Source organism: Oncorhynchus clarkii, chromosome 16, assembly GCF_045791955.1.
Source record: "Oncorhynchus clarkii lewisi isolate Uvic-CL-2024 chromosome 16, UVic_Ocla_1.0, whole genome shotgun sequence".
NCBI classification, from domain to species: Eukaryota; Metazoa; Chordata; class Actinopteri; order Salmoniformes; family Salmonidae; genus Oncorhynchus; species Oncorhynchus clarkii.
The window spans coordinates 25552254-25577761 of NC_092162.1; the positions used below are offsets into that span (position 1 = coordinate 25552254).

General features: G+C 42.4%; 1 protein-coding gene across 1 annotated transcript in view; it reads left to right on the forward strand.

Annotated features, from left to right (window-relative positions):
• LOC139368253 (nerve growth factor receptor b) overlaps window positions 1–25508 on the forward strand; it is an 80734-nt gene that overhangs the window by 45978 nt on the left and 9248 nt on the right. The window contains exon 4 of the mRNA XM_071106967.1: window positions 21052–21292. Coding sequence (XP_070963068.1) covers window positions 21052–21292 — 241 coding nt within the window. The remainder of the gene's footprint in view (window positions 1–21051; window positions 21293–25508) is intronic.

Sequence of the window (25508 nt, forward strand, 5' to 3'; positions counted from 1 at the left end):
TTCCAGCTTCAGTTTGAAGTGATTCTGTTAGCTGTGTTGTTGCCTAGCTACTCTGAACAAGTGTCCTGACGAGTGAGCACATTTTCTATGCCAGGTGAAACCGCGCCTCATTGTAATGGATGTATCCAAATAACTGTCAATGGAAAACAGCTTAAACTAATGGAAATGCAGCTACTTTGCTGTTATTTTGGCTTTTCGACGTGACTGTAAGTTAGCCGTAGTTGGCTAGCTAGCAAGCAAGGGATAAGAACGTTGCCAGCCAGTATGGCAATGCACCATTTAGAACGAACGACTGGGTCGCGTCCATAGATACAGAACAAAAGGACTGTGTCGCGACTATATCTTGTGGAAGGATAAAATAGTATGAATACATTTATCAAAATAACATTTTTTTATTAAAATATGTAAATTATTATTTGAATATGTTGGTAACCCGTAAAAGTGATAATGCCCTCGAAGCCGGTGTTTGGAGGATACAGTGCATTTGGAAATTCAGACCTCTTGACTTTTTCCATATTTTGGTACGTTACAGCCTTATTCTAAAATGGATGTTCCTCGTCAATGACCCGTAATGACAAAGCAAAACCATAATTTTTTGCAAATATATTACAAATAAAAACTGAAATATCACATTTACCTAAGTATTCAGACCCTTTACTCAGTACTTTGTTGAAGCACCTTTAGCAGCGATTACAGCCTTGCGTCTTCTTTGGTATGAAGCTACAATCTGAGTTTCTCCCATTCTTCTCTGCAGATGCTCTCAGGCTCTGTCAGGTTGGATGGGGAGCGTCGCTGCACAGCTATTTTCAGGTCTCTCCAGAGATGTTCGATCGGGTTCAAGTCCGGGCTCTGACTGGGCCACGCAAGGACATTCAGAGACTTGTTCCGAAGCCAGTCCCGCGTTGTCTTGGCTGTCTGCCTAGGGTCGTTGTTCTGTTGGAAGGTGAACCTTCACCCCAGTCTGAGGTTTTCATCAAGGATCTCTCTGTATGTTGCTCCGTTCATCTTTCCCTCGATCCTGATGAGTGCCATGACTCTCCTGTGAGGATACGAAGGATCAGGTTACAGTGAGTCCACTCTACAGCACCCTCTCTCTCCCGCAAAGGGGTATACGTGTAGGGCGAGCTGAATACGTCACAAATGGTCAGGAACTCTCGATGAGTGAAGAAGATAAAGACTACACATTCACAGTCTGCAGCTGTATATGTAAAATAGTCTAAGAAACTTGACCGAAGACGAGAAAAGATTAACATTTCCCTATCGGTCGACCATTGGAATGTCTGGAAGATCCGTTCTAACGGACACTCCGAGACCAACCTACTACAACTACAAAGGACATGGTGACCTCTGGTGGACAACCAGAGACTTACAGAAGCAGAGATGTTCTGTCGAATTACTCCCTGTAGATAGATCGAGTGTTTTCAACAGAGAGACAGCAAAGACATTCACACGTAAATATGTACATTGCAATTGTTTTCGAATGAGCGGCCATTCATGTGCAAAGTATTCATATTTCCATGAGCATAGTAATCAGCTGTATGTACGATAGTGGAATTCCTTTGTCTCTCGCTTTCCCTCTCTTTTGAATCCACCATTTTGTGTAACAAGCCGGTTTAGTCCACTACGGACTTTTCATTGCATTGTGTAGTAATCAATGTGTAAGCTATCCTGTTTGTGTGTTTATGTAATTCTGTGTGATTATTTAGTTAGTTAGTAAATAACACAGCCAATTTGTATATCGCTGATTCATCATTTATGCTAGGGTTCGTGCAGATTTCTAGGATATTATGGCGCGTTCAGAATGAGACTAACATATGAGGTAATAAAAATTCATTAGTGACTGCTATGAAATCGATATATTCTGATATTCTTTGAGTTAATTCGGGAAACTGTAAATCATTAAACAAACTTTTCCCGTGGTGCCACAGGTCACTGAATTAATTGTTATAGAATTAATTTAATCACGGAATAATAACATTAATTATAATTAATAATAATTATAATTATTCTAATAATAGCATGTCATCACATTAATGATAGTCACGACATGACACTAGTCTCCCAGTCCCTGCCTCTGATAAACATCCCCACAGCATAATGCTGCCACCACCATGCTTCACCGTAGCGATGGTGACAGATTTCCTCCAGATGTGATGCTTGGCATTCAGGCCAATGCGTTCAATTTTGGTTTCATCAGACCGAAGTATCTTTTTTTCTCATGGTCTAAGAGTCCTTTAGTTGCCTTTTGGCAAACTCCAAGCGGGCTGTCATGTGCCTTTTACTGAGGAGTGACTTCTTTCTGGCCACTACCATAAAGGCCTGATTGGTGGAGCGCTGCAGAGATGGTTGTCCTTCTGGAAGGTTCTCCCATCTCCACAGATGAACTCTGGAACTCTGTCAGAGTGACCATATGATTCTTGGTCACCTCACTTACCAAGGCCCTTCTGCCCCGATTACTCAGTTTGGTCGGTCGGCCAAAGAGTCTTGGTGGTTCCAAACTTCTTCCATTTAAGAAGAATGGAGGCCACTGTGTTTGTGGGGACATTCAATACTAAATTTTTTCAAATCAAATCAAATTGTATTTGTCACATGTGCCGAACAGGTGTAGGTAGACCTTACAGTGAAATGCTTACTACAAGCCCTTAACCAAACACGCTTTAAGAAGTGTTAAGTAAAAAATAGATAAGTAAAAAATATAAATACTTTCTGAATGCACGGTTTGCTGGCCCGAGACGAAACAACACCCCTGTGAATATATCCTCCAAACACAGGATTTCTGGCATTATCACTTAAATAATGCACACTCTAGAATTTCCTTCATGCTAATCAGAAATGAGTATTCAACAATTCCATGATATAAAGTAGTGTAGTGTACTCTACAGAAATATACACTATCACAGAGATATGCATAGAAATATGCATGCATTTATACACTTATGTTCAAAAATGTAACCTTGGAATGATACAGAGAAGTAACCAACACTTCAAATTTTTACAGTTGAGTAACATGGATGAATGTCTATTTCTTACGTGAGACCCTGAGAACTTGTTGCTTAGCTTATACACCTTTCAAACCAATATGTTTTTCCGGCAATTTTAGCATCCTGCCAACCTTTTGTGAACTTTTTAAATATGGTTAAGTTCTGCCTACGGCTTAGTATGAAATGTAGCTGTAATGCTGAGGCGGCATTAGCACGCACTACGCTCTTAAGCTCTTGATGGTTGCCAGGCAGTGCCCGTTATACTACTGTCCTCCTGGCAGTTCTAAACTTTGCGAGGCATGTCACTTCACCCATCTTTTCACATAGCCCACCACACCCAGCTAGCAATGAGGAATTGGCCCAGAAGCGGCCAATTGGGTGTTGGACTCGGCCCGGAATCAAAATGAATGAGCCCAAGTACATCGGGCCATTTCCATCTACCGGAATTCAGCTGACTTTGCCGGCATCTTACCAGAATCCCCCCAGAAGCGGCCCGATGCAAATTGTACTTGATTTAGTCATTTGAAATATTACTATTATACATTTTATACATAGAAATTATACCCAATCAACAAAAAAACATTCAGTGTCAGAGGAAACACCATACACCTGGTGACGTGTCAGCGTGCATGCGCCTGGCCCGCCACAGGAGTCGCTACAGCGTGAAGGGACAATGACATCCCGGCCGTCCAAACCCTCCCCTAACTCAGACGCCGCTGGGCCAAATATGCGTCGGCTCACTGGTCACTGCTGGCACAGATCTCGAACCAGCATCTGGGCCAGATAACTCTCACCGGAATCGGCCCAAGCCCCAAGTAATACATTTGGGCCAGATAGCTCGCACCGGAATCGGCCCGAGCGTCGGCCGTGTCTGACTCTCAGCCGAGTGCCCCGACTCTCAGCCGGAATCGGTCCAGATCCACAGATCCACTGTGCTAGCTGGGCATGCATTGTTTTCTTAACCACGACTGGATGGATCCATAAAGAATTACTGTGGGCATAAATATAATTGAATTATGAAAATATTGGAATAAAGTAGGCCAATGCAATTGAAGGCATCAACTTGTTGCTTACTAAAACTCCAAACGTCATTAAATTGTTGTAATACATTTTTAGCAATAGCCTACCCGCGTGTGTTCAAGTATTTTGGCACCGTTTTATGCTGGTTTGAGACAAGCGTGGGGACGCGTCTTGATAATTCAATCAATGTCCGATTTTTCTTTTTACTGAATCACCGTTTGGATATTGGTTAGGCTACAATTAGGCTGTAGAAATGTTAGCTAAGTTGAGGTGGGTGCTGCTCATGATCATCTTGTCTAGTAAGCTCATTTATTATCAGAACATTGTTGTTCTGTTGTGTAGCTTAACAATTTGATTATTTTGCTCTTCACTCCCAGTCGTTTAGTAGCCTAGGCCTACTCCCAACCAAAACCCGGTGACTCGTCTTAATCAATCAATGTGTTTTTTGTTTCACTGAATTTCCATCTGTATATTTGGTTAATTCTCTGGCTGGGGAAGTAAGTGGAGGTGGTATAGCTCATCTATTTGTTTGCTCATCTATCACTGATCAGAGACATTTAGCATGCAATAATGTACCCTAAATCAAGTGTAGGCCTATTATTTTGTTTGATCGATTGAAGGCAACTTCGAAAGCCCACGGAGGTTGTGAAATATGAACACGAGACTCACATGCTTTTGAAAATACGGATAGCTAGTATTTTCTATCGCTATCATGATGAAGATACTCTAAATGTCAAACCCTACGCCTACTCCCTCACAAAGCGGAGTGAGGGTAGGAAAGAGATTAAATGTTGATCAAAAAAGCATGGGCTTGCCTCTGGCTCTGTTTCAAATTATTACTTTTTGTTTAGGATTGTGCTTCCACATGTTGCCGTGAGGCAAGTTGTACGGGAATAATATTATTTGTATTTTATTCTGTTATATTTAATTATATCCTTACTACAAAATATATGTGTGTTGACTGTGATCGGGGTGTGTCTCGTCTGTTTTCATGAACAAAAATAATGAACTATTGATTTCATTCATTTGGATGAATTCAACTCAAAATATGCCATTCTATTGTTTTGAAAATCAATTGTATTAGTCTTATAATGTTTCGTAGGATCTGCATAAACATTTTAATAATGGATTTTCATGGTGTTTATTCAATGGATTTATTCCAATAGACACACACCCACAACTGCACACCACTACTACCACTTATGCCGGTATGTGCACGGGAGCTATACAAGGAGTATGCAGGCAAGAACGTGGTAAATATTGGCGGTCATACATTAAAAACATTGCCCATATCTTTATGGACACACTTCAGAAAGAACACTTGGCTCTTTACAAGTGTAATTACAGTAGCTGCTTATGAGTTATGGCTATTAAAGTCTTTCACAAACAGACAAAACCAGACAGGATTTTTTTCAATCATTCCAATAACAACTGGCAACACATTTAAATGTATGATGTTGACATTCACTGTGTAATCATCTTTGGCTACAGAGGCTATACTGTTGGTATAGTACTCGCACTGTAAAAACTACTTAGCACCCATGACCTGTGACTTGACTTTCTGTATTTGTAATGGAATATCTGTGTTTTTGTGCATTTTTCTGTGTGTTTTGGGTATGTTCTGTGTGTTTTGGGGTGTGTTTTGAGTATGTTTCTTGGGTGGTTTTCAGAGTGGCTTGGATGTGTTTTGGGTATGTCATGTGTGTTTTTGTTGGGGTTTTGGTGTGTTCAGGCCAGGGTGTGTTTTTGTGTGCATGTATGTACCTTATAACTTGAGCTTTATCAAGACAGGCTCTGAGTTACAACATGAACATGTTCACACCTGTCCTTGGGGTTAAAACGTAATAGAATAACTCAAATCAAATCAAATTGTATTGGTCGTACACACACAAATTTAGCAGATGTTATTGCGGGTGTAGCGAAATGCTTGTGTTCCAACAGTGCAGTAGTATCTAACAATACACAACAATACACACAACATCTAAAAGTAAAATAATGGAATTAAGACACATATACATTTTAGGACGAGCAATTTTGGAGTCCGGAATAGAAATATATAGACAGTATGTGGATAGAATATGTAGTATATCTCAAGAAAATGTTGGATTGAATAGTATATGTACAGCAATAGTTGAATAGGATGGCCATGACTGGAACACAGTACATACACATGAAATGGGTAAAACAGTAGGTAAACATTATTAAAATGACCTGTGTTCCATGTCTATGTACATAGGCCAGCAGCCTCTAAGGTGTAGGGTTGAGGAGCCGGGTGGCAGCCGGCTAGTGACAGTGACTAATTTCAGGGTAGGGTACTGGGTGGAGGCTGGCTTGTGATGGCTATTTAACAGTCTGATGGCCTTGAGATAGAAGCCGTTTTTGATGCACCTGTACTGGCCTCGCCTTCTGGATGATAACAGGGTGAACAGGCTGTACCTCTGGTGGCGGGGATGGCTGAGGTCCTTGATGATCTTCTTGGTGCTGTAGATCTCCTGGAGGGTAGGCAGTGTGCCCCCGGTGATGTGTTGGGCAGACCGCACTACCCTCTGGAGAGGCCTGCGGTTGTGGACGGTGCAGTTGCCGTACCAGGCGCTAATACAGCCCGACAGGATGCTCTCATTGGTGCATCTGTAAATGTTTGTGAGGGTCATAGGGGCCAAGCCAAATGTATTCAGCCTCCTGAGGTTGAAGAGGCACTGTTGTGCCTTCTTCCCTGTACTGTCTGTGTGAGTGGACCATTTCAGATTGTTCGTGATGATTACGCCAAGGAACTTGAAGCTATTCACCTTCTCCACTGCCTACAAGATAATCAACAACTATTAAGTAAAGAAGAGATTTTGATGTGTCTTAGATGTTTTATATCCATTTAAGTGCTTGAGAGAAAGTTACATGTGCCCTTGGGTGTGCACAGTCTAAAAAACAGTTTGAGCTTTAAAGTGACCACTTACAATAAACCAGAAGCATTGCCTCCGCTTGACAACGCTTCGCATCAAAAGGATTGGCTGCTTCGTGGGCGTAGGCGTGAACCTATTCAAGTAAGTAAATACATTTTGAAAAGTATAAAAAACAATGTATTATTAGCTAGTTGTTTAGCTAGCTGACTACAGCTGGCCACTGTGTGTAGGCTAATGAGCTGGCTAGCCAACTTCAGAACTTTACAGTACATAAGTTAAGTGAAATATCATCAACGAGCTAACTTCATATTAGCTTGTTATCTTGATGTAGGCCTATTTATCATTGTAAATTAAAAACACATGCTCCAAATATATTTGTAGATAACAGCAATGAAAACTGGTCAAAGGGAGAAAGTAGGCTACTCGTTAGATAGTGCAGGTATAGTGCATTTGGAACTTATTCAGACCCCTTGACTTTTCCCACATTTTGATATGTTACAGCCTTGTTCCAAAATGGATTAAATTGTTTTTTCCCCTCATCACACTACACACAATGCCCCATAATGACAAAGCAAAAACAGTCTACTGTTGAAGCACCTTTGGCAGCGATTACAGCCTCAAGTCTTCTTGGGTATGACGCTACAAGCTTGGCACACCTGTATTTGGGGAGTTTTGCCCATTCTTCTCTGCAGGTCCTCTCAAGCTCTGTCAGGTTGGATGGGGAGCGTTGCTGCACAGCTATTTTCTGGTCTCCCCAGGGATGTTCGATCGGGTTCAAGTTCGGGCTCTGACTGGGCCACTCATTGACATTCAGAGACTTGTTCTTAAGCCACTCGTGTGTTGTCTTGGCTGTCTGCTTAGGGTCATTGTCCTATTGGAAGCTGAACCTTCACCCCAGTCCTGAGCGCTCTGGAGCAGGTTTTCATCAAAGAACTCTCTGTACTTTGCTCCGTTCATCTTTCCCTCGATCCTGACTAGGCTCCCAGTCCCTGCCTCTGAAAAACATCCCCACAGCATAATGCTGCCACCACCATGTTTCACCGTAGGGATAGTGCCAGATTTACTCCAGATGTGATGCTTGGCATTCAGGCCAATGCGTTCAATTCTGGTTTCATCATTCAAAGAATATTTTTTCTTATGGTCTGAGAGTCCTTTAATTGCCTTTTGGCAAACTCCAAGCAGGCAGTCATGTGCCTTTTACTGAGGAGTGACTTCTGTCTGGCCACTACCATAAAGGTCTGATTGGTGGAGCGCTGCAGAGATCGTTTTCCTTCTGGAAGGTTCTCCCATCTCCACAGATGAACTCTGGAACTCTGTCAGAGTGACCATATGATTCTTGGTCACCTCCCTTACCGAGGCCCTTCTCCCCCGATTGCTCAGTTTGTCCGTGCGGCCAGCTCTAGGAAGAGTCTTGGTGGTTCCAAACGTTTTCCATTTAACAATGATGGAGGCCACTGTGTTCTTGGGGACCTTCAATGCTGCAGAATTTTTTTGGTACCCATCCCCAGATCTGTGCCTCGACACAATCCTGTCTCGGAGCTCTACGGACAATTCCTTTGTCCTCATGGCTTGGTTTTTGCACTGACATGCACTGTCAACTGTGGGACCTTATATACACAGGTGTGTGCCTTTCCAAATCATGTCCAATCAATTGAATTTACCACAGGTGGACTCCAATCAAGTTGTAGAAACATCTCAAGGATGATCAACGGAAATAGGATGACCCTGAGCTCATTTTCGAGTTTCATAGCAGGTTCTGAATACTCACACAAATATTTTTTATACATTTAATACACAAATTTAAAAAAAAATGTTTTTGCTTTGTCATGGGGTATTGTGTGTAGATTGATGAGGAACGTTTTTATTGAATCACTTTTAGAACAGGGCTGTAACGTAACAAAATGTGAAAAAATGCAGTGTATGTTTTGTGGGAGGAAATGGAAAACTATAGCAACATATTAGGGACTGTTTAATTGTAATATAATGAAGCCTGTCTCTTTGTGATGTTGTCTGTCCTCAGATATGGAGAGCTGTGAAAGCCTGTCTGCAGATGAAGAGGTCCCAATGATTGGCGTAAGAGACTGCTGGCAAATACTTATATGCCATGGGTTGTATGTGTAATACAGTTAAAAATCACACACAATGTAGGCTATAAACGTATTGCAAGTGGAACAGGCCAATCCTGCTCCTAGAGCTATGCTGGGTGTGCAGGCTTCTATTCCAGCACAGCACTAACACACCTGATTCAACTTATCAAACCTAATGAGTTGATAATAATGTGGTGTTATTGCTGGGTTGGAATAGGTGTCTGCTCACCCAGTAGATCAGGGAGTGGACCAGGGTTGGTCACCTTTGAAATGATGCTTTAGTAATAATAGCCTACTTACTAAAACGTCTATAATTTACAAACAAGTTCGCTTATTTGTACATTTTGAAATTATATGTTGATTCATTCAATGTGGATTCATTGACGTGAAGGGTTTAAATTTATCTGAATTGTTAACTTAAATCTATTATTCAAGATTAACTAGTGTCAACGTTCACAGATCAGAATTCTGCAATAAAAATGGGATGAAGAGGATCTGTCTCCAATTTGTTGTTGTTGTGTTTCTATGTTGATTTCTCCGACGAACACGACTTCTTCGGGTCCTGTTATGTGCTCTCCAATCTGTTTTTTTTCCTGATTGTTTACTCTCTCAGGATATCAGGCATGTGAACGTATCATAATGGCATGCATCACCAATGCAGCCATATGCCTTCAGTATGATGGCATTACTCGCCTTATGGACATGTGCAATGCGTCCCTTGTTATTGTACATCTGAAGCAAAGAATTACTAAAAACTCGCACTTTGTTTGTTTGATCTAGCGAAATATTTTCAATTTAGAATGATACCAGTAGATATGAGGCTAACAAAAAGCCAGATTTTTCGATGTGATTCTTCTGACACAATTGAATTGTTCAATGCAAATCCAACCCTTGTATTCTGGGTACAGCGCTGTATGTGAAAATAAGGATCTGAAATGTGTAGGCTAATTATACAAAAAATATATAATTAAAGGAAAATAGTGGGGACGTGGGGAGTCTTGTAATTCTACCTTGTTTATTTGTTGAGAATGTTTTTATAACGCTGAAAGAAAATCAGAAGGTCAATTGCATGGAGGAGGTTTGCAGAGATTGTTGGTGTTGATGGTGGGTCATTAGAGATTTTCTCACAATTTACTTCTACCCAAAGTACCCATTCATGTGTATTTTACATGCAGGCCCATGGACTGTAATTTATAGGAAGTGAGCTCTAATCATCTATGTCATTACACAGGTATAAGAGCCATGAGCCATAACTTATAAGAATCAAAATGTTAAGATACCATAATCCAATTGGTAGCATATTGCAGGCTTAGAGCTATATTTACAATGTTATAATTTGTGTTACTGTAAATTTCTATCATTTGGTGGGCAAATTTCAGAATGTAATTTAGTTAACACATTCACAAATGGTGGCTTTGATCACAATTTTGAAGTTTAGGTCTAGGTTGATTGAGGTTCATAACTAGCTAGCAGCACAAGCAAACAATGCTGTGCAAACTTCTCTTCATTCACCATCAACACCAACGATCTCTGAAATCCTCCTTCATGACGTTGACCTTTTGATTTAGTCTATGTATTCTAGCAAAGCCAACATCATATATATAGTTGAAAAACAGAACCGATGATTAGCTTTCTTCCATCCTTTTTAAAATGTCGCTTGCTCGGAACAAATGACTGGCGGAACTACTATATGTTTTATGAACTGAAGATTTTCAAGCAAACATCTGCTCCTCACCTGATTGGTTAACAGCAGCGGTGGCCGTGTGAAATTTGAATAAAGTAGTGAAGCGCTCAACTTTTTCTGACGCGCCGCAAGCAGGGTTCTCTTCGCTCACCTTCACACAATCCATTCACATTTCTCTTCATGCCCTTGTTGAAAATGAAAGGGGGTCGGAGCTTCTGCTGCCGTACTGTCTGTACTGAGTGATACAATAATAGGGCTCAATCCTAACTTGAGGTTACACACACAAGCTCTTATAAGTACAAACCAAGGGCCACTTCTCCTGCTCTAGGGATACTGTATGTGCTGAGCTCAGCAGAATGCTGTGGAAGAGGAGGAGGATAAGGTCACTCCCAGTGTGGCCATTCATTGCACTGTGGGCAGCACTCAGTCACGCTGGTAAAGGGCACTTTAGAGTGTACGGCTTCCTCTCTCCATCATACAGAGATGAAGAGAGAAATCGAGAGAGAGAGAGAGAGAGAGAGAGAGATGCAGAAACAGACAGACAGCGAGAGAGAGACAGAAATACAGTAAAAGAGAGAGAGAGCCAAAGAGGGTGTTTTGTGTGTGTGTGTGTGTGTGTGTGTGTGTGTGTGTGTGTGTGTGTGTGTGTGTGTGTGTGTGTGTGTCTGTGTGTGTGTGTGAGAGAGAGAGAGAGAGAGAGAGAGAGAGAGACTGTGAGGTCCAAGTGAGTTGGGGATGGAGACAAAGGAAACTGCATATGGCTTGATAGAGAGGGAGATAAGGAATGGACAAGGGGGCAAGTAAGAGAGATGGCATATTCTGATAGAAAGAGAAAGAGGGAGTGAGGGAGAGAAAGAGAGGGCACATTTGTGCCCGACAAAGGGGATCTCTGTCAGTGTAGGGTGTCTGGTGTCCTTTCTTGTTGGGTGGGTGGAGGGGTGTAATGAAGAGAGTGGTGGGCGCGGTGGGGGAGGGGGTAGTAAAAGAGGGAGAAGTCATGATGATGAGAGAGGAGGAAATGTCATGAACTAGTAGTAGAGACAGGCAGCAGGTAGCCTAGTGGTTAAGAGTGTTGGGCCAGTAACAGAAAGGTCTCTGTTTCAAATCCCCAAGCTGACTTGGTAAAAAATCTGTTGATGTGTCCAAGTGTAAGGGTTGAAGGGAAATAGCAATTATCAAAAGAAGTGAAAAAAAGTTGTCAATTAGGCAGTCAATCAGCTTAGTTCCCTTTATTGATAGTCTATTTGATTAGAAATCCAATCGAAACATTTGCGTTTTTTCCTGTGTTGCGTATTTAGCGTTAACCTATCATTGTTCTCGAAATGTTCATTTTTCTGTGTAGTGGTGGTCGGTTGCTAGCAATTGATTTTGAACGCATGAATTATTTAACAAAAACAATGAACATCCTCAAATGCTACGGGGTTAAGCTACAGAAGCCAGGTTAGAGTAATGCACATCAGTAGAAAGGGGTAAAGAAAGGGTAACCGGAAAGAGAGAGGAAAACAAGAGCTGGCGTCAGCCACCTGCGTCTAAGCTGTGTTCTGCTGAGTAGGCTGAACCCACGGAGAGGCCACTTGACTGGAGCACAAGGCTCATTGAACACAGCAGGTGGACCATTCACTGACCTGGCAGTCACAGGAGGCCATAGTCAGACCACCTAGCAGTCAGAGAAACAAGCATCAGCCAGAAAAATAAACTTTAACACACCTGCAATCTACCAGTAAACTAGCGGCCAGACAAAACAATCAGACTAACTGTCTGTTATTAACAACACCTGCAATCGAACATGCACCACTAGAACTGATCTGCAGTCAGACAGGATAAATAAGTTTGAACAAACTCGGCCTCAAGTAAATCAGTAGGCTGGCTAGTCAGTCACGCAGTCACACAAGCCTGTAAATTGCACAACAAAATAAAATAAAGGATCTGTTTGTTTTTTTGTATTCATGGTCAGAGCTGCTATGAAGTTATGACTAGGACCCTTAATAACATGAGATGAGATATATGAAATAAATGAAATATGGGAAAGCAGTCAAAGATGTAAATAAAATGTATGCGCAAATGTGACGTTCAATGTATTTCTAATTTTAGAATTCTGTACAGTTCAAACGCAGCGGGCTCATGAAGCAAAAACCCAGTTACATGTCAAACTAATTGACCACTTCCGGTCATTGACATTGGTCACACCTAAGACAGCATACTAAAAATGTATCCTCTCCTTCCACACTACTGACCCCTCCCCTTGACCTGCTCCCCTTGAGTCGCAATCACAACAAGGTCTCACTAATTATTTCACCACATTAGCGTAAAAAAAAACGACTACCATCTCCTTCCCCAATGCAAAGCAACTCTCCTGAGTCATTTAGTGCTGTCGGATGAGTTCCTGTTGATGTGAGTAACTGTAAGTAAACGACAGACGTGGAGAGTTTTCCACATCAGCAGCCAGCGCTGAGGAGTGAACATGCCCGCTAGGTGTTAATGGTGGAGAGAGAGGGAAAGTGGGCCGGATGGATGGAACCACGGGCTCTTACTCTGGTAATGACTCCTTGGGGGTATGGGAAATGGCCAAGTGATGTGGGATGGGATAGGAGGAGGAAGTCAAGTGTGTGTGTGTGTGTGTGTGTGTGTGTGTGTGTGTGTGTGTGTGTGTGTGTGTGTGTGTGTGTGTGTGTGTGTGTGTGTGTGTGTGTGTGTGTGTGTGTGTGTGTGTGTGTGTGTGTGTGTGTGCGTGTGTGTGTGTAGGGAGATGTTCTCTGTTAAGTATACCCACCTTCTCCTGGGTTTTCGAGCTACTCCTCAAAATGGAGTCAATTACTGACAGTTACAGGACAAGAGAGAGATGCAGCATGGTGTGTGTGTGTGCGTGTGTGGGTGCATGCATGAGGTTAAGCTTAAGGGGGGATTGTCTACACTGTCAGGCCCAGGGCTACTTGTGCCGTATTCAACTCCTGTAGGCTCACTCCTGTTTCCATCCTTGGGGCCTATACCCACCCCACATCTTAGGTCCCTAAAACCTCCATATGGGCAGGGTATCAGGACTCACAATATGTTTCTCCATCTGCCACCACCTGTGACAGAGGGAACAGTCTCCATATTGAGGCTCCAGGCTGGGCTTGTAGAGGTGGAGGGGTGGGGGGGGGGGGGGGTGACCCCCTTATCAGGCCTCTCCCTGAGTATCTACGGGTGTTTGTATGAAACTCAAACTGATAACAATACTTCAAATATGGAGATAGATACAGAGGGCTAAATCCTGTTCTCAATACATTATCTGCCTGAAAGTTCAAGTGGCAAATGTGTATTTCAAGACAGGATTCGGAAGAAAACTGAAGTAGATGTTGATTGTATGGTGGGTTAAGATAGTGTGGGAAAGGACTTAATATTTGATATTGTACAAAGGAGGGAGTTTAGCAGTAAGTCGTCGTACAATACATGTTGACTGATACAACATCGAATCAAATCAAGTGTTATTTGTCACATGCGCAGGTGTAGACCTTACAGTGAAATGCTTACTAACAACCCCTTTAACCAACAATGCAGCTTTAAGAAAAGTAAGTGTGAAGAAAGTATTTACTAAAATAAACTGAAGAAAGAGGTAAAGTGACTATACTTAGATAAGAGTAGCAAGAAGCATAAAAATTGGGGGCAATGCAAATAGTCCGGGTAGCCATTTGATTAGCTGTTCAGGAGTCCTCACAAGGCACCCCGACCTAAGTCCCAGATATCTCTGTCTCTTCTTCGTGCAAAGGACAGGGTCCAGTACGAGGAGAGAAATCGCTGTTCTGATATCCAGAAGCTCTTTTCAGTTATAAGAGATGGTGGCAGAAACATTATGTACAAAATGAGTTACAAATAACGCGAAAAAACACACAATAGCACTATTGGTTAGGAGCCCGTAAAAGGGCAGCCATGATGACATGATGGCGCCGGAGAGGATGGCTGCCATTTTATTAGCTCTTAAACAATTTTTTTTTCGCATTGCTTGTAACTTATTTTGTACATAATGTTGCTGCTACCGTCTTTTATGACCGAAAAGAGCTTCTGGACAGTGATTACTCACCTCGAGTTGGACAAATAATTTTTCTTTAATGAGTCGGACAGGAAGGATATACTCCAAACACCCGAACAGGCCCTCATCGCCGTCATTCGCAGGAGAAAGAAACAGATGTTTCACGGAAAGAGATCGGGGTGGATTGTGAGGATCAGGCGACGAGTGGCTAATCTGCCTTTGCCATTCGTACTGTTAGCCAACGTTCAATCTCTGGAAAATAATTGGGCCGAACTGAAAGCACGTATATCCTACCAACAGGACATTCAAAACTGTATATCTTATGTTTCACCGAGTCGTGCCTGAACGATGACATTAATAACAGCTGGCAGGCTATATTTTCTATCGGTAGGATAGAACAGCAGCCTCTGGTAAGACACGGGGCGGTGGCCTATGTATATTTGTAAACAACTGCTGGTGCACACATGGTGTCAAAGGAGGTATTGAAGTTTTGCTCACCATGATAAGCTGTAGACCACACTATCTACCTAGAGAGTTTTCATCTGTATTTTACGTAGCTGTCTACATACCACCACAGACTGATGCTGGCACTAAAACCGCACTCAATGAGTTGTATACCTCCATAAGCAAACAGGAAAACTCTCATCCACAGGTCGGCGCTCCTAGTGACCGGGACTTTAATGCAGGGAAACAAATCAGTTTTATCTCATTTCTATCAGCATGTTAAATGTAAATAACAACTCTAGACCACCTTTACTCCACACACAGAGACATGTACAAAGCTCTCCCTCACCCTCCATTTGTCATATCTGACCATAATTCTATCCTCCTGATTCCTGCATACAAGAAAAATTAAAGCAGGAAGCACAAGTGACTCAGTCTATAAAAAAGTGGTCTGATGAAGCAGATGCTAAACTACAGGAATGTTTTGCTAGCACAGACTGAAATATGTTCCGGGATTCTTCCGATGGCATTGAAGAGTACACCACATCAGTCACTGGCTTCATCAATAAGTGCATCGATGACGTCGTCCCCACAGTGACTGTACGTACATACCCCAACCAGAAGCCATAGATTACAGGCAACATTCACACTGAGCTAAAGCGTGTACCTGCCGCTTTCACGGAACAGGACTCTAACCCAGAAATCCCGCTATGCCTTCCGACAAACCATCAAACCGGCAATTAGGGTTGCACCTTTTGGGGAATATTCAAAGGTGGGAATTAACAGGAATATATGGGAATTAATGGGAATATATTTGGATTAAAGGAAATATATGCAAAGACATATTAATGCCATTTAAATGTAGATGTTTTTTGCATTGGATATATTTACCATATCATATGGAGACAGAAACATAAACCTTTTACCTTATCATAAGTAGACATAATTGCAAATTATGAAATCCTTCCAATAGAAATTTAAAAAACGATTTAGTTACTTAAATTAAATGAGTTGACTCTTCACATGGGATGATTTCACTGAACAACAAAAGAAAGGGAATATTGAACATTCCCCAATGATCCATCACATCTCCCAAAAACGTTGTCAACATACATCTGTAAAATGATAGTCTAGAAACTAAAACTTTGGTTGTCTTCCTCTCAGGCTTCCATATCTTCTCCCTAGACCTCCTCAATGTCCACCTTTTGAACATCAGACTCTGAGGCCTCCTCTTCACTGCCACTTTCCAACCTTGTTGAGGTTGGCTCGTTGTCAGGCTCAAAAAGCCTCAAATTTGCCCAGATGGCCACCGATTTTTCAACCCTTGTATTGGTCAGCCTGTTACATGCTTTGGTGTGTGTGTTCCCAAACAAGGACAAGTTGCGCTCTGAGGTGGCTGATGTTGGTGGGATTTGGAGGATGATGGAGGCAACAGGAGAAAGAGCTTCAGATCAACAAAGTCCCTTCCACCAGGTGGCTGATGAGATATGTTGGCACAACTGCCATATTGCATCTCCATCCCAAAGCCCTTGCTTGGAAGTGTACTTCGCCAGACAGCCTATGTACCTAGTCCTTATCCAGGCCAAGGTGGCAAGACAAGGTAGTGATGGCACCATAGGCCTTGTTGATCTCTGCACCAGACAGGATGCTCTTGCCAGCATACTTGGGGTCCAACATGTATGCTGCGGCGTGTATGGGCTTCAGGCAGAAGTCTTCACGCTTTTTGATGTATTTAGAACTCTGCTTGGAGCAACAGTGAAGTGGGCAGGGCAGTACGGATTTCTTCTCTTACATCTGCAAGCAGCGTCTGAACATCAGACAGGATGGCATTGTCTCCCTCAATCTGTGCAATGGCTACTGCTATAGGTTTCAGGAGTTTCAGGCTGCATGCCACTCTCTCCCAAAATACATCATCCAGGTGGATCCTCTTGATGGGGCTGTCCATATCGGCAGACTGTCAAACATGATGACAACACCAGCCCAACGGGTGTTGCTGGGCAGCTGCAATGTGGTGCTCTTATTCTTCTCACTCTGCTTGGTTAGGTAGATTGCTGCAATAACTTACTGACCCTTCACATACCTAACCATTTGCTTGACTCTCTTGTAGAGTGTATCCATTGTTTTCAGTTCCATAATGTCCTTGAGTGTATTGCTCCGGGTGTCGTGGGTGTGGAGTCAAATGCAGGAGACAGAGAGTTCAATGCTGCGCGTCTTTTAATCGCACCAACGCACCACAGGGTGCTCACAAAAAAGTTACGTTCCCACAACACAGGGAATCAAAATGTACAATGGGAAACAATCCCGACCGGGCACTAACACGTGCCTATACCACAGAGCCGAAGGTTACATAGAAATAATCCCGCACAACAACCAGGCTGTCTAATAAAGACAAACTAATTAAACATCCACAGGTGCTACCACTCAACATACAAGGAGGGGGAGGAAAAACAATCAGTGGCAGCTAATAGGCCGGTGACGACGACCGCCGAGCGCCACCTGCCCGGGAAAGGGAAACACCCTTGGTCGGACTCGTGACATTGAGGAGCAGATTCAATGCATGAGCAGCACAGTCAATGGGTGTGATGTGAGGGTAGGACTTCTCCACTTTAGACCAAGCAGCCTTCATGTTTGCAGACTGCCTTCAGCTCATCTGCAATGTAGAGACCGGTGTGTCCGTTGTCCCTTGTGTCTGTGCTCTTGTAGAATACTGGTTGAGGGGTGGAGAGGATGTAGTTTATTATTCCTTGCCCACAAACATTCAACCACCTATCAGAGATGATTGCAATAGTCTGCTTTCTCTGATTTGCTTGACCTTCACTTGAACTCTGTTGAACTCTGCATCCAGCAAATTAATATAATAAAGCATGTCTGGTTGGAGGGGTGTATTCTGGGCGAAGAACATTCAGAAATCTCTTCCAATACACATTGCCAGTGAGCATCAGAGGTGAACCAGTTGCATGCACAGCTTGAGCATCAGCATTTCTCTGACTACCTTCCTCCATTGAGTCAAAAAATCTTCTGATTCCAGGAGGAGGGGTGAACTGTTGCTATCGATAAGGTGTCTTATTCATAATTTTCACCTTGAATAGAAGTAGAGGGACTTTTGTCAGATGTTGCTAGTTGTGAGCGCTGAGGGAAAATTAATGCACTTTGCCTGATGATTCTGCATCTTTGTTGCATTCTTCACATATGATTTGAAACAGCATTTGTAAATGTACATCGCTTTTCCTTCTACATTAGCTGCAGTGAAATGTCTCCACACATCAGAGTGCCCGTGGCATTTTCCTGTAACGATGAGAAAAAAATTAGTAAAAAAACAACAAATACAATTCCATGTACAGATCAATAGTTAAGCAGTTAGATTAAACAAGTCCTTTGTAAGATACATGTTTTAAAATGAAACATTTATGGAAACCCACATGGTAGTAAATACTAACTAGCAGAAATTGTGAACAAGTTAGAAATTATTTAAACACACTTTACTGAATGCTACTATTTACTAGTTAACAATAAATCATGTATGTCATATAAAATATATTCACCCTACCCAATATTGTAATCAAAGCTTACCAGAAAGCATGTAGTCCTTGGCTCAGACAGTGTAGTAGTGTGGGCTCAATAGCATCTCATTAGTGTGCGAGATCTTGAGAATCAGATGTGCATGTGATGGAAGAATGCACTGTGCATGCAGATGCTTGCAATTCCATTGAATTGGGGATAGTTTAACCGAAATATACTACAAGACCTAGAATTGCCTTATGTGTATACCACAAAAAAAGGTTCACTGTTATGAGCGAACTTTTTGGAGGAATTTAAGCAAAATTCCCCAAATTCCAGGTCTTAATTTCACATGGGAAATTTCAAGAAAAATTCCCTAGCGTCAATACGGGACTAAGATCAAATCGTACGACACTGGCTCCAACACTCGTCAGATGTGGAAGGGCTTACAAACTATTACAGACTACAAAGGGAAGCACAGTCGAGAGCTGCCCAGTGACACAAACCTACCAGACGAGCTAAATAACTTTTATGCTCTCTTCGATGCAAGTAACACTGAAACATGGATGAGAGCATCAGCTGTTCCTGACGACTGTGTGATCTCGCTCTCCGCAGCCGATGTGAGTAAGACCTTTAAACAGGTCAACATCCACAATGCCGCAGGGCTAGACGGATTACCAGGACTTGAACGCCGACCATGCGCTAACCAACTGGCAAGTGTCTTCACTGACATTTTCAAACCTCTCCCTGTCTGAGTCTGTAATACCAACATGTTTCAAGCAGACCACCATAGTCCCTGTGCCCAAGAACACTAAGGTAACCTGCCTAAATGACTACCGACCGGTAGCACTCACGTCTGTAGCCATGAAATGCTTTGAAAGGCTGATCATGGCTTACATCAACACCATTATCCCAGAAACCAATTTGCATCCCGCTCCAACAGATCCACAGATGATGCAATCTCTATTGCACTCCACACTGCCCTTTCACACCTGGAAAAAAGGAACACTTATGTGAAAATGATATTCATTGACCACAGCTCAGCGTTCAACACCATAGTTCCCTCAAAGCTCATCACTAAGCTAAGGACCCTGGGACTTAACATCTCCCTCTGCAACCGGATCCTGGACTTCCTGACGGGCCGCCTCCAGGTGGAAAGTGTAGGTAACAACACATCCGCCATGCTGATTCTCAACACGAGGGCCCCTCAGGGGTGCATGCTCAGTCCCCTCCTGTACTCCCTGTTCACTCATGACTGAACTACAACACCATCATTAAGTTTGCTGACGACACAAGAGTGGTAGGCCTGATCTTCGACAACGAAGAGACAGCCTATAGGGAGGAGGTCAGAGAACTGACCCCGTGTGGTGCAAGGACAACAACCTCTCCCTCAACGTGATCAAGACAAAGGAGATGATTGTGGACTACAGGAAAAGGAGGCCCGAGCATACCCCCATTCTCATCAACTGGGCTGTAGTGGAGCAGGTTGAGTGCTTCAAGTTCCTTGGCGTCCACATCACCAACAAACTAACGTGGTCCAAGCACACCAAGACAGTCGTGAAGAGGGCACGACAGAACCTATTCCCCCTCAGGAGACTGAAAAGATTTGGCATGGGTCCTCAGATCCTCAAAAGGTTTTACAGCTGCACCATTGAGAGCATGGTTGCATCACTGCCTGGAATGGTAGAGGGTAGTGCGTATGGCCCAGTACATCTCCAGGGCCAAGCTTCCTGCCATCCAGGACCTCTATACCAGGCGGTGTCAGAGGAAGGCCCTAAAATTGTCAGTCCCCAGCCAACCTAGTCATAGACTGTTCTCTCTGCTACCGCACGGCAAGCGGTAACGGAGCACCAAGTCTAGGTCTAAGAGGCTTCTAAACAGCTGCTACCACCAAGCCATATGCCTCCTGTACATCTAATCAAATGGCTCCCCAGACTATTTGCATTGCCCCCCTCCCCTTCTACTCTCTGTTATTATTGCATAGTCACTTTAATAACTCTACCTACTTGTACATGTTACCTCAATTACCTCGACACCGGTGCCCTCGCACATTGACTCTGTACCGGTACCCCCTGTATATAGCCTGTATATATTGTTATTTTTCTGCTGCTCTTTAATGATTTGTTATTTTAATCTCTTACTTTTTTAGGTATTTTCATAAAACTGCATCGTTGGTTATGGGCTTATAAGTAAGCATTACACCTGTTGTATTCGGCGCATGTGACAAATACATTTTGATTTGATTTGATCTCCTCCGGCGCCATCTCTCATGAAATTCCTTAACGGATTTGTATGCCTCTATCTAGATTCACATCAGATATGTTCACAGTTCACATATATTTACTCATACATGAATACACAACGGTCAATTATATTCACTCCATTTCTCTCCCACTTTTTATTCTCACCACCATCTTGTTCTTCTCTTCTCCTGCAGATCTGAACCCGCCGCTCTTCTCCTCCATCTCGCCCCCTCCCTCTGGGGGCTCGTCCCTGCCCTCGTTCACTGACGATGACGCCCTTTTCCCCTACGGCCCCACGGAGACCGCCACCACCACCACCACAACCAGTACAATCAAGTTCATAGGCGACGAGCTGAACAAGAACCTCATCCCCATTTACTGCTCCATCTTGGCAGCCGTTGTTGTGGGCCTCGTAGCCTTCATCGTCTTTAAGAGGTGAGGAAGAAGGGCAGATGGGATGGGACTTCAATGAGGAATGGTGTTGTATTGTAATATTTAAGGGAACCAATCTACAGGAACGCGATGTTCGATAGATGAGATTTTCAAGACATGAGGTATCGGAGTCAAGGAATCTGATCTGATAATAGAGTTCATCTATTTCATATTTCATGAAGTAATCTGCCACTTTTTCTGGGTGAGGGCACAAGCCCCTGACATTCAGCCTGGGGATCCCCAACGTCTGTTCAGAGAAAACGACCTATTTTGTGCTACATTTGAGTTGCTATCCTTTTAAACTTTTTACACCCACTCCCCACTGATCCCCGCGTAATATTGATTGCTTATTTTCCCAACTCTACACTCTCGACACGGCACTGCTGGCTTTAGTGTGATGATCCGACGCACTTTCAGCTCAAGACAGGGGCTTCAAAACAAACAGCCCAGAACACGGTTGGGCTAGCATCGATGCTGGCGGCAGTCAGCACCGGGGACAGAAGGGGGGCTATGAAATATTCAGATACCCCATCAAATGGTGTCACTTTGACCCACTTCCGCCCCATGAGCATGAAAAGCAGACTGAGGACATAGACAGGTCGCACAATAGGTCAGTTACTATTGACTTATCTGTGAAATTGACATTTCTTTAATGTTTTTTTAAAATGTGTTTATCTAGATTAGTCTCAATAGCTACTGTAGGTTTCCATCCAATTTACAACATATTTTCATGTGAGTATTATATAACTTGCCAGATCTGGTTTTCACACATGCTCTCTAAACAACAGTTCGCTGATAAAGTGGACAGGAGCATTTTTATTTGTAATTGGCAGCTAAGCCCTGATCATCATGTCACTTTACAAATTAAGACCCTCAATATTTACAGGAAAGGAGTATCAAGCTCATCCCCATGGACTTTCACCACCCTGGGAAGTTCATTATAACTTATTTCATCTGTAGCCTAATAAACTGCGCATGCGTTTTCAAGTCATAGTGAGGACCACACAAAATACCTCGACAGGATGGATATCTTATTGCACAATAAATAGTTTCCCCCACACAAAAAGATCCCACCATGTCGACCGAACAAATTGCACATTACATTATTGATTTTTAAATGTTTTATTTAACAAGGCAAGTCAGTTAAGAACAAATTCTTATTTACAATGACGGTCTACCCCGGTCAAACCCTAACCCGGACGACGCTTGGCCAATTGTGCGCCACCCTATGGGACTCCCAATCACGGCCGGTTGTGATACAGCCTGGAATTGAACCAGGGTCTGTAGTGACGCCTCTAGCACTGAGATGGAGTGCCTTAGACCACTGCGCCACTCAGGAGCCCAACATTACAGCTGTTGTGATTTTTTTTCTTGGTACGTATGACTTTATTCACACAAAAACTGTGGATCGAAATGTGGCTATTGAGATGAAATCTTGTTGGCAAGAGAGACCTGGTTAAAATAGCAGACAGAAATTATGTTCGAATGGGGTCTGAAGTGTCAGCAACTAAAGGGTCAAAAGTTCGAAGGTGTTTTATTTTTATTTTGATCCACTTCAAAGCTTGTTGAGTCTAGGATGAAATGTGTTTTGTTCAAATGTGTTTCGTTTACTCATTCAAGTAACTGACAGGTTGTTAACTAATCAGAACAACAGGAGACGCATTGGTATGGAAGATGACAGGATTAGATTGAATGTAGTTTAATCAGATAAGGGTGCATAGTATGGAACGCCATTTGCGTCTTTGTGTGTCAAAAAAGATACACGTCAAATAACAGTATTTGACCTGTCAAACAAGATTATTTACCAATCAGGACCTGAATATGACTGCACGTCACATAATAATTTCACGCGTTCATACATTTTTTACGTAGTTATTACACATTGATTACACTATCACTCGTATTTCATATGTCACAGCGATTCATCGATATGTATGCTATGATGCTGGTGAAGTTGTCTTGCACACCTACAGTGCTGGATATAAAAAAGCTAGCTGATGGATGCAAACAATGTTCTTCCTCAAAAGCATAGCAAAACGACATAATCTGTTTCAGGAGCTATAGTTAGCTAGATAATTATATTATATAATATATAAAATAACCCTAATTTATAAGACAGTTCTTATTTGATTAATGGTGGTCAAACCCATCTATGTGAAGCTAGCCACAATAAGGATTAGCCACAATATTGGACTTTGAGGTTAGCCTTCAAAATAAAGGAATGCCATTGACAGTGATGCAAACTAAAACAAATAGTAGAATTTTGCCATAATTGAATAGATCATAATAAACGAGGTTGAAATGTTGTCATATAAAATCAACAAAAGACAATAATTTATTAATTTCGGTTGAAATCACACTGGATGTAATTAGACTTTAGAATTGCATTGGGCGCATACTTATTTCACTGAACAGCCTTACCTATGGATTGTGGATCAATGACATGGGGTATCAGTCTACTCAGTGACACCCAGAGAACATTAGCTTTGTAGCTCTTATTGTGGGACTCTGAAACAACCTAATTGAGCCACATTTATTGTCAACCTACTATGTGTATTGAACATTATCCCAGAGGAAAAACAATACTGCATGGATGTTTTGGAGTCTGATAACTCTGAGGGCATTGGGAAGAAATATATTGGGTATTCAGTAGACTGATACCCCATTTCATTGATCCCTAATCCTTAGGTAAAGCTGTACAGTGTAATATGAACGTCAATACACACAGTAGTCTGACTGGGGAGGTGATATCACACAGTCACAGTCCTGCGATAAGAGCTACAATGCTAATATTTGCGTAAACTCTTCACAGTTGTGTTCTGTGGGTGTCACCGAGTAGACTGATACCCCATTTCATTGCTTCACATTCCAACCTTGTTTAACATTATCTAGTTTAAATATGGCATGATTCCACAAATTGTAACCTTCTGCATTGCTTTCAAATAGGTACTTTTATTTTGAAGGCAAACCGCAAATTCCACTATTGTGCCTCATCCTTATTGTGGCTAACTTCACAACACATAACCCGGTCCGGTCGAGCTTCACTAGCCAGATGAAGCTAGTTGGCTGCTTATAACGTTAGCTTTGTGCAACAGGGTTAAGTAGTTGGCAAGCTATTTATTTTCATGAACTGAAGTTCAATGTCAATAGGCGAACAACAAGTGACTATCTAGCTAATACTTACTGTGGTGGTTAATTTCTGTATTATCAAATGAGGAGAGACAAACTTATCACACAAGTCAGTTATACGTTAACTAAATCTTTAATAGTGAGAGCTTTGCAATAGCAATGACTTGTCAATGATTCACCATTTCTAATGATCCGTTGAGAGTCATAACACAATGGCTAATGAGATCTTTTATAGCAAAGATCCACCCCCTAGTCGACATAACAAACCACAGATATTAGGAACAGTTCACAAAGTGAGACTTTATAAATGAGATCCCGTAGCCAGATAGCATTCGCCAAGAATTATCGTTCTGTTTGGCCCCTAAGACGAGGTTGATATCTTGTTCCTGTTACTCCTAGCACAAAACACCAACTCGACCAATGGCATAAATCAATTGTCAACTCCAGACACTACCACACACATCCCTCAAGGCCAAACGAGGGAGTGACTGGCACACAAACATTGTGGAAACCTGTAATTGGTTCCCCATTAATTACGCCATCCTTTCACATGGTTTAGAATGGGTAAAGACACATTCACATATGAAGATAATGTTCCCTCCTGTCCTCTTCCCTTTCTGATATTCTGCATAGCACCAGGGACATGTGAAAGACAAGCCTGACCTCTCCCCTCTCTGGGTCCCAAGTGACTGAGCCCCAGCTGAGGGAGGAAGTGCAACTGCCAAAGTGCAACTGCCAACACCAGAGTCCAAAGGGATACATTCTATCACATAAGCATATTATGCAGATAAGACATCTTAATTATCCAAATTACCCAACTAATTCTGATTAATCCGTCACATTACTCACTAGGATTGCTGAATCATTGCGAAGAATAATGAAAAGGACTTCATTTCCTACTGGTCATTGTTTTTAGGTACCGAGCTAAAGCTAGCTAGCTACCGCAGAAGTACCGGTCAAACAAATGATGCCTTATTACCAACGTGGTATTATAAACACATAGTTCGTGGCCAGTGTATGCTTGTTTGCAGACTTTTTTTTGTACAGCTTTGACAGTGCTTACTGATAGTAGTGGTGGCACTTGGATGGC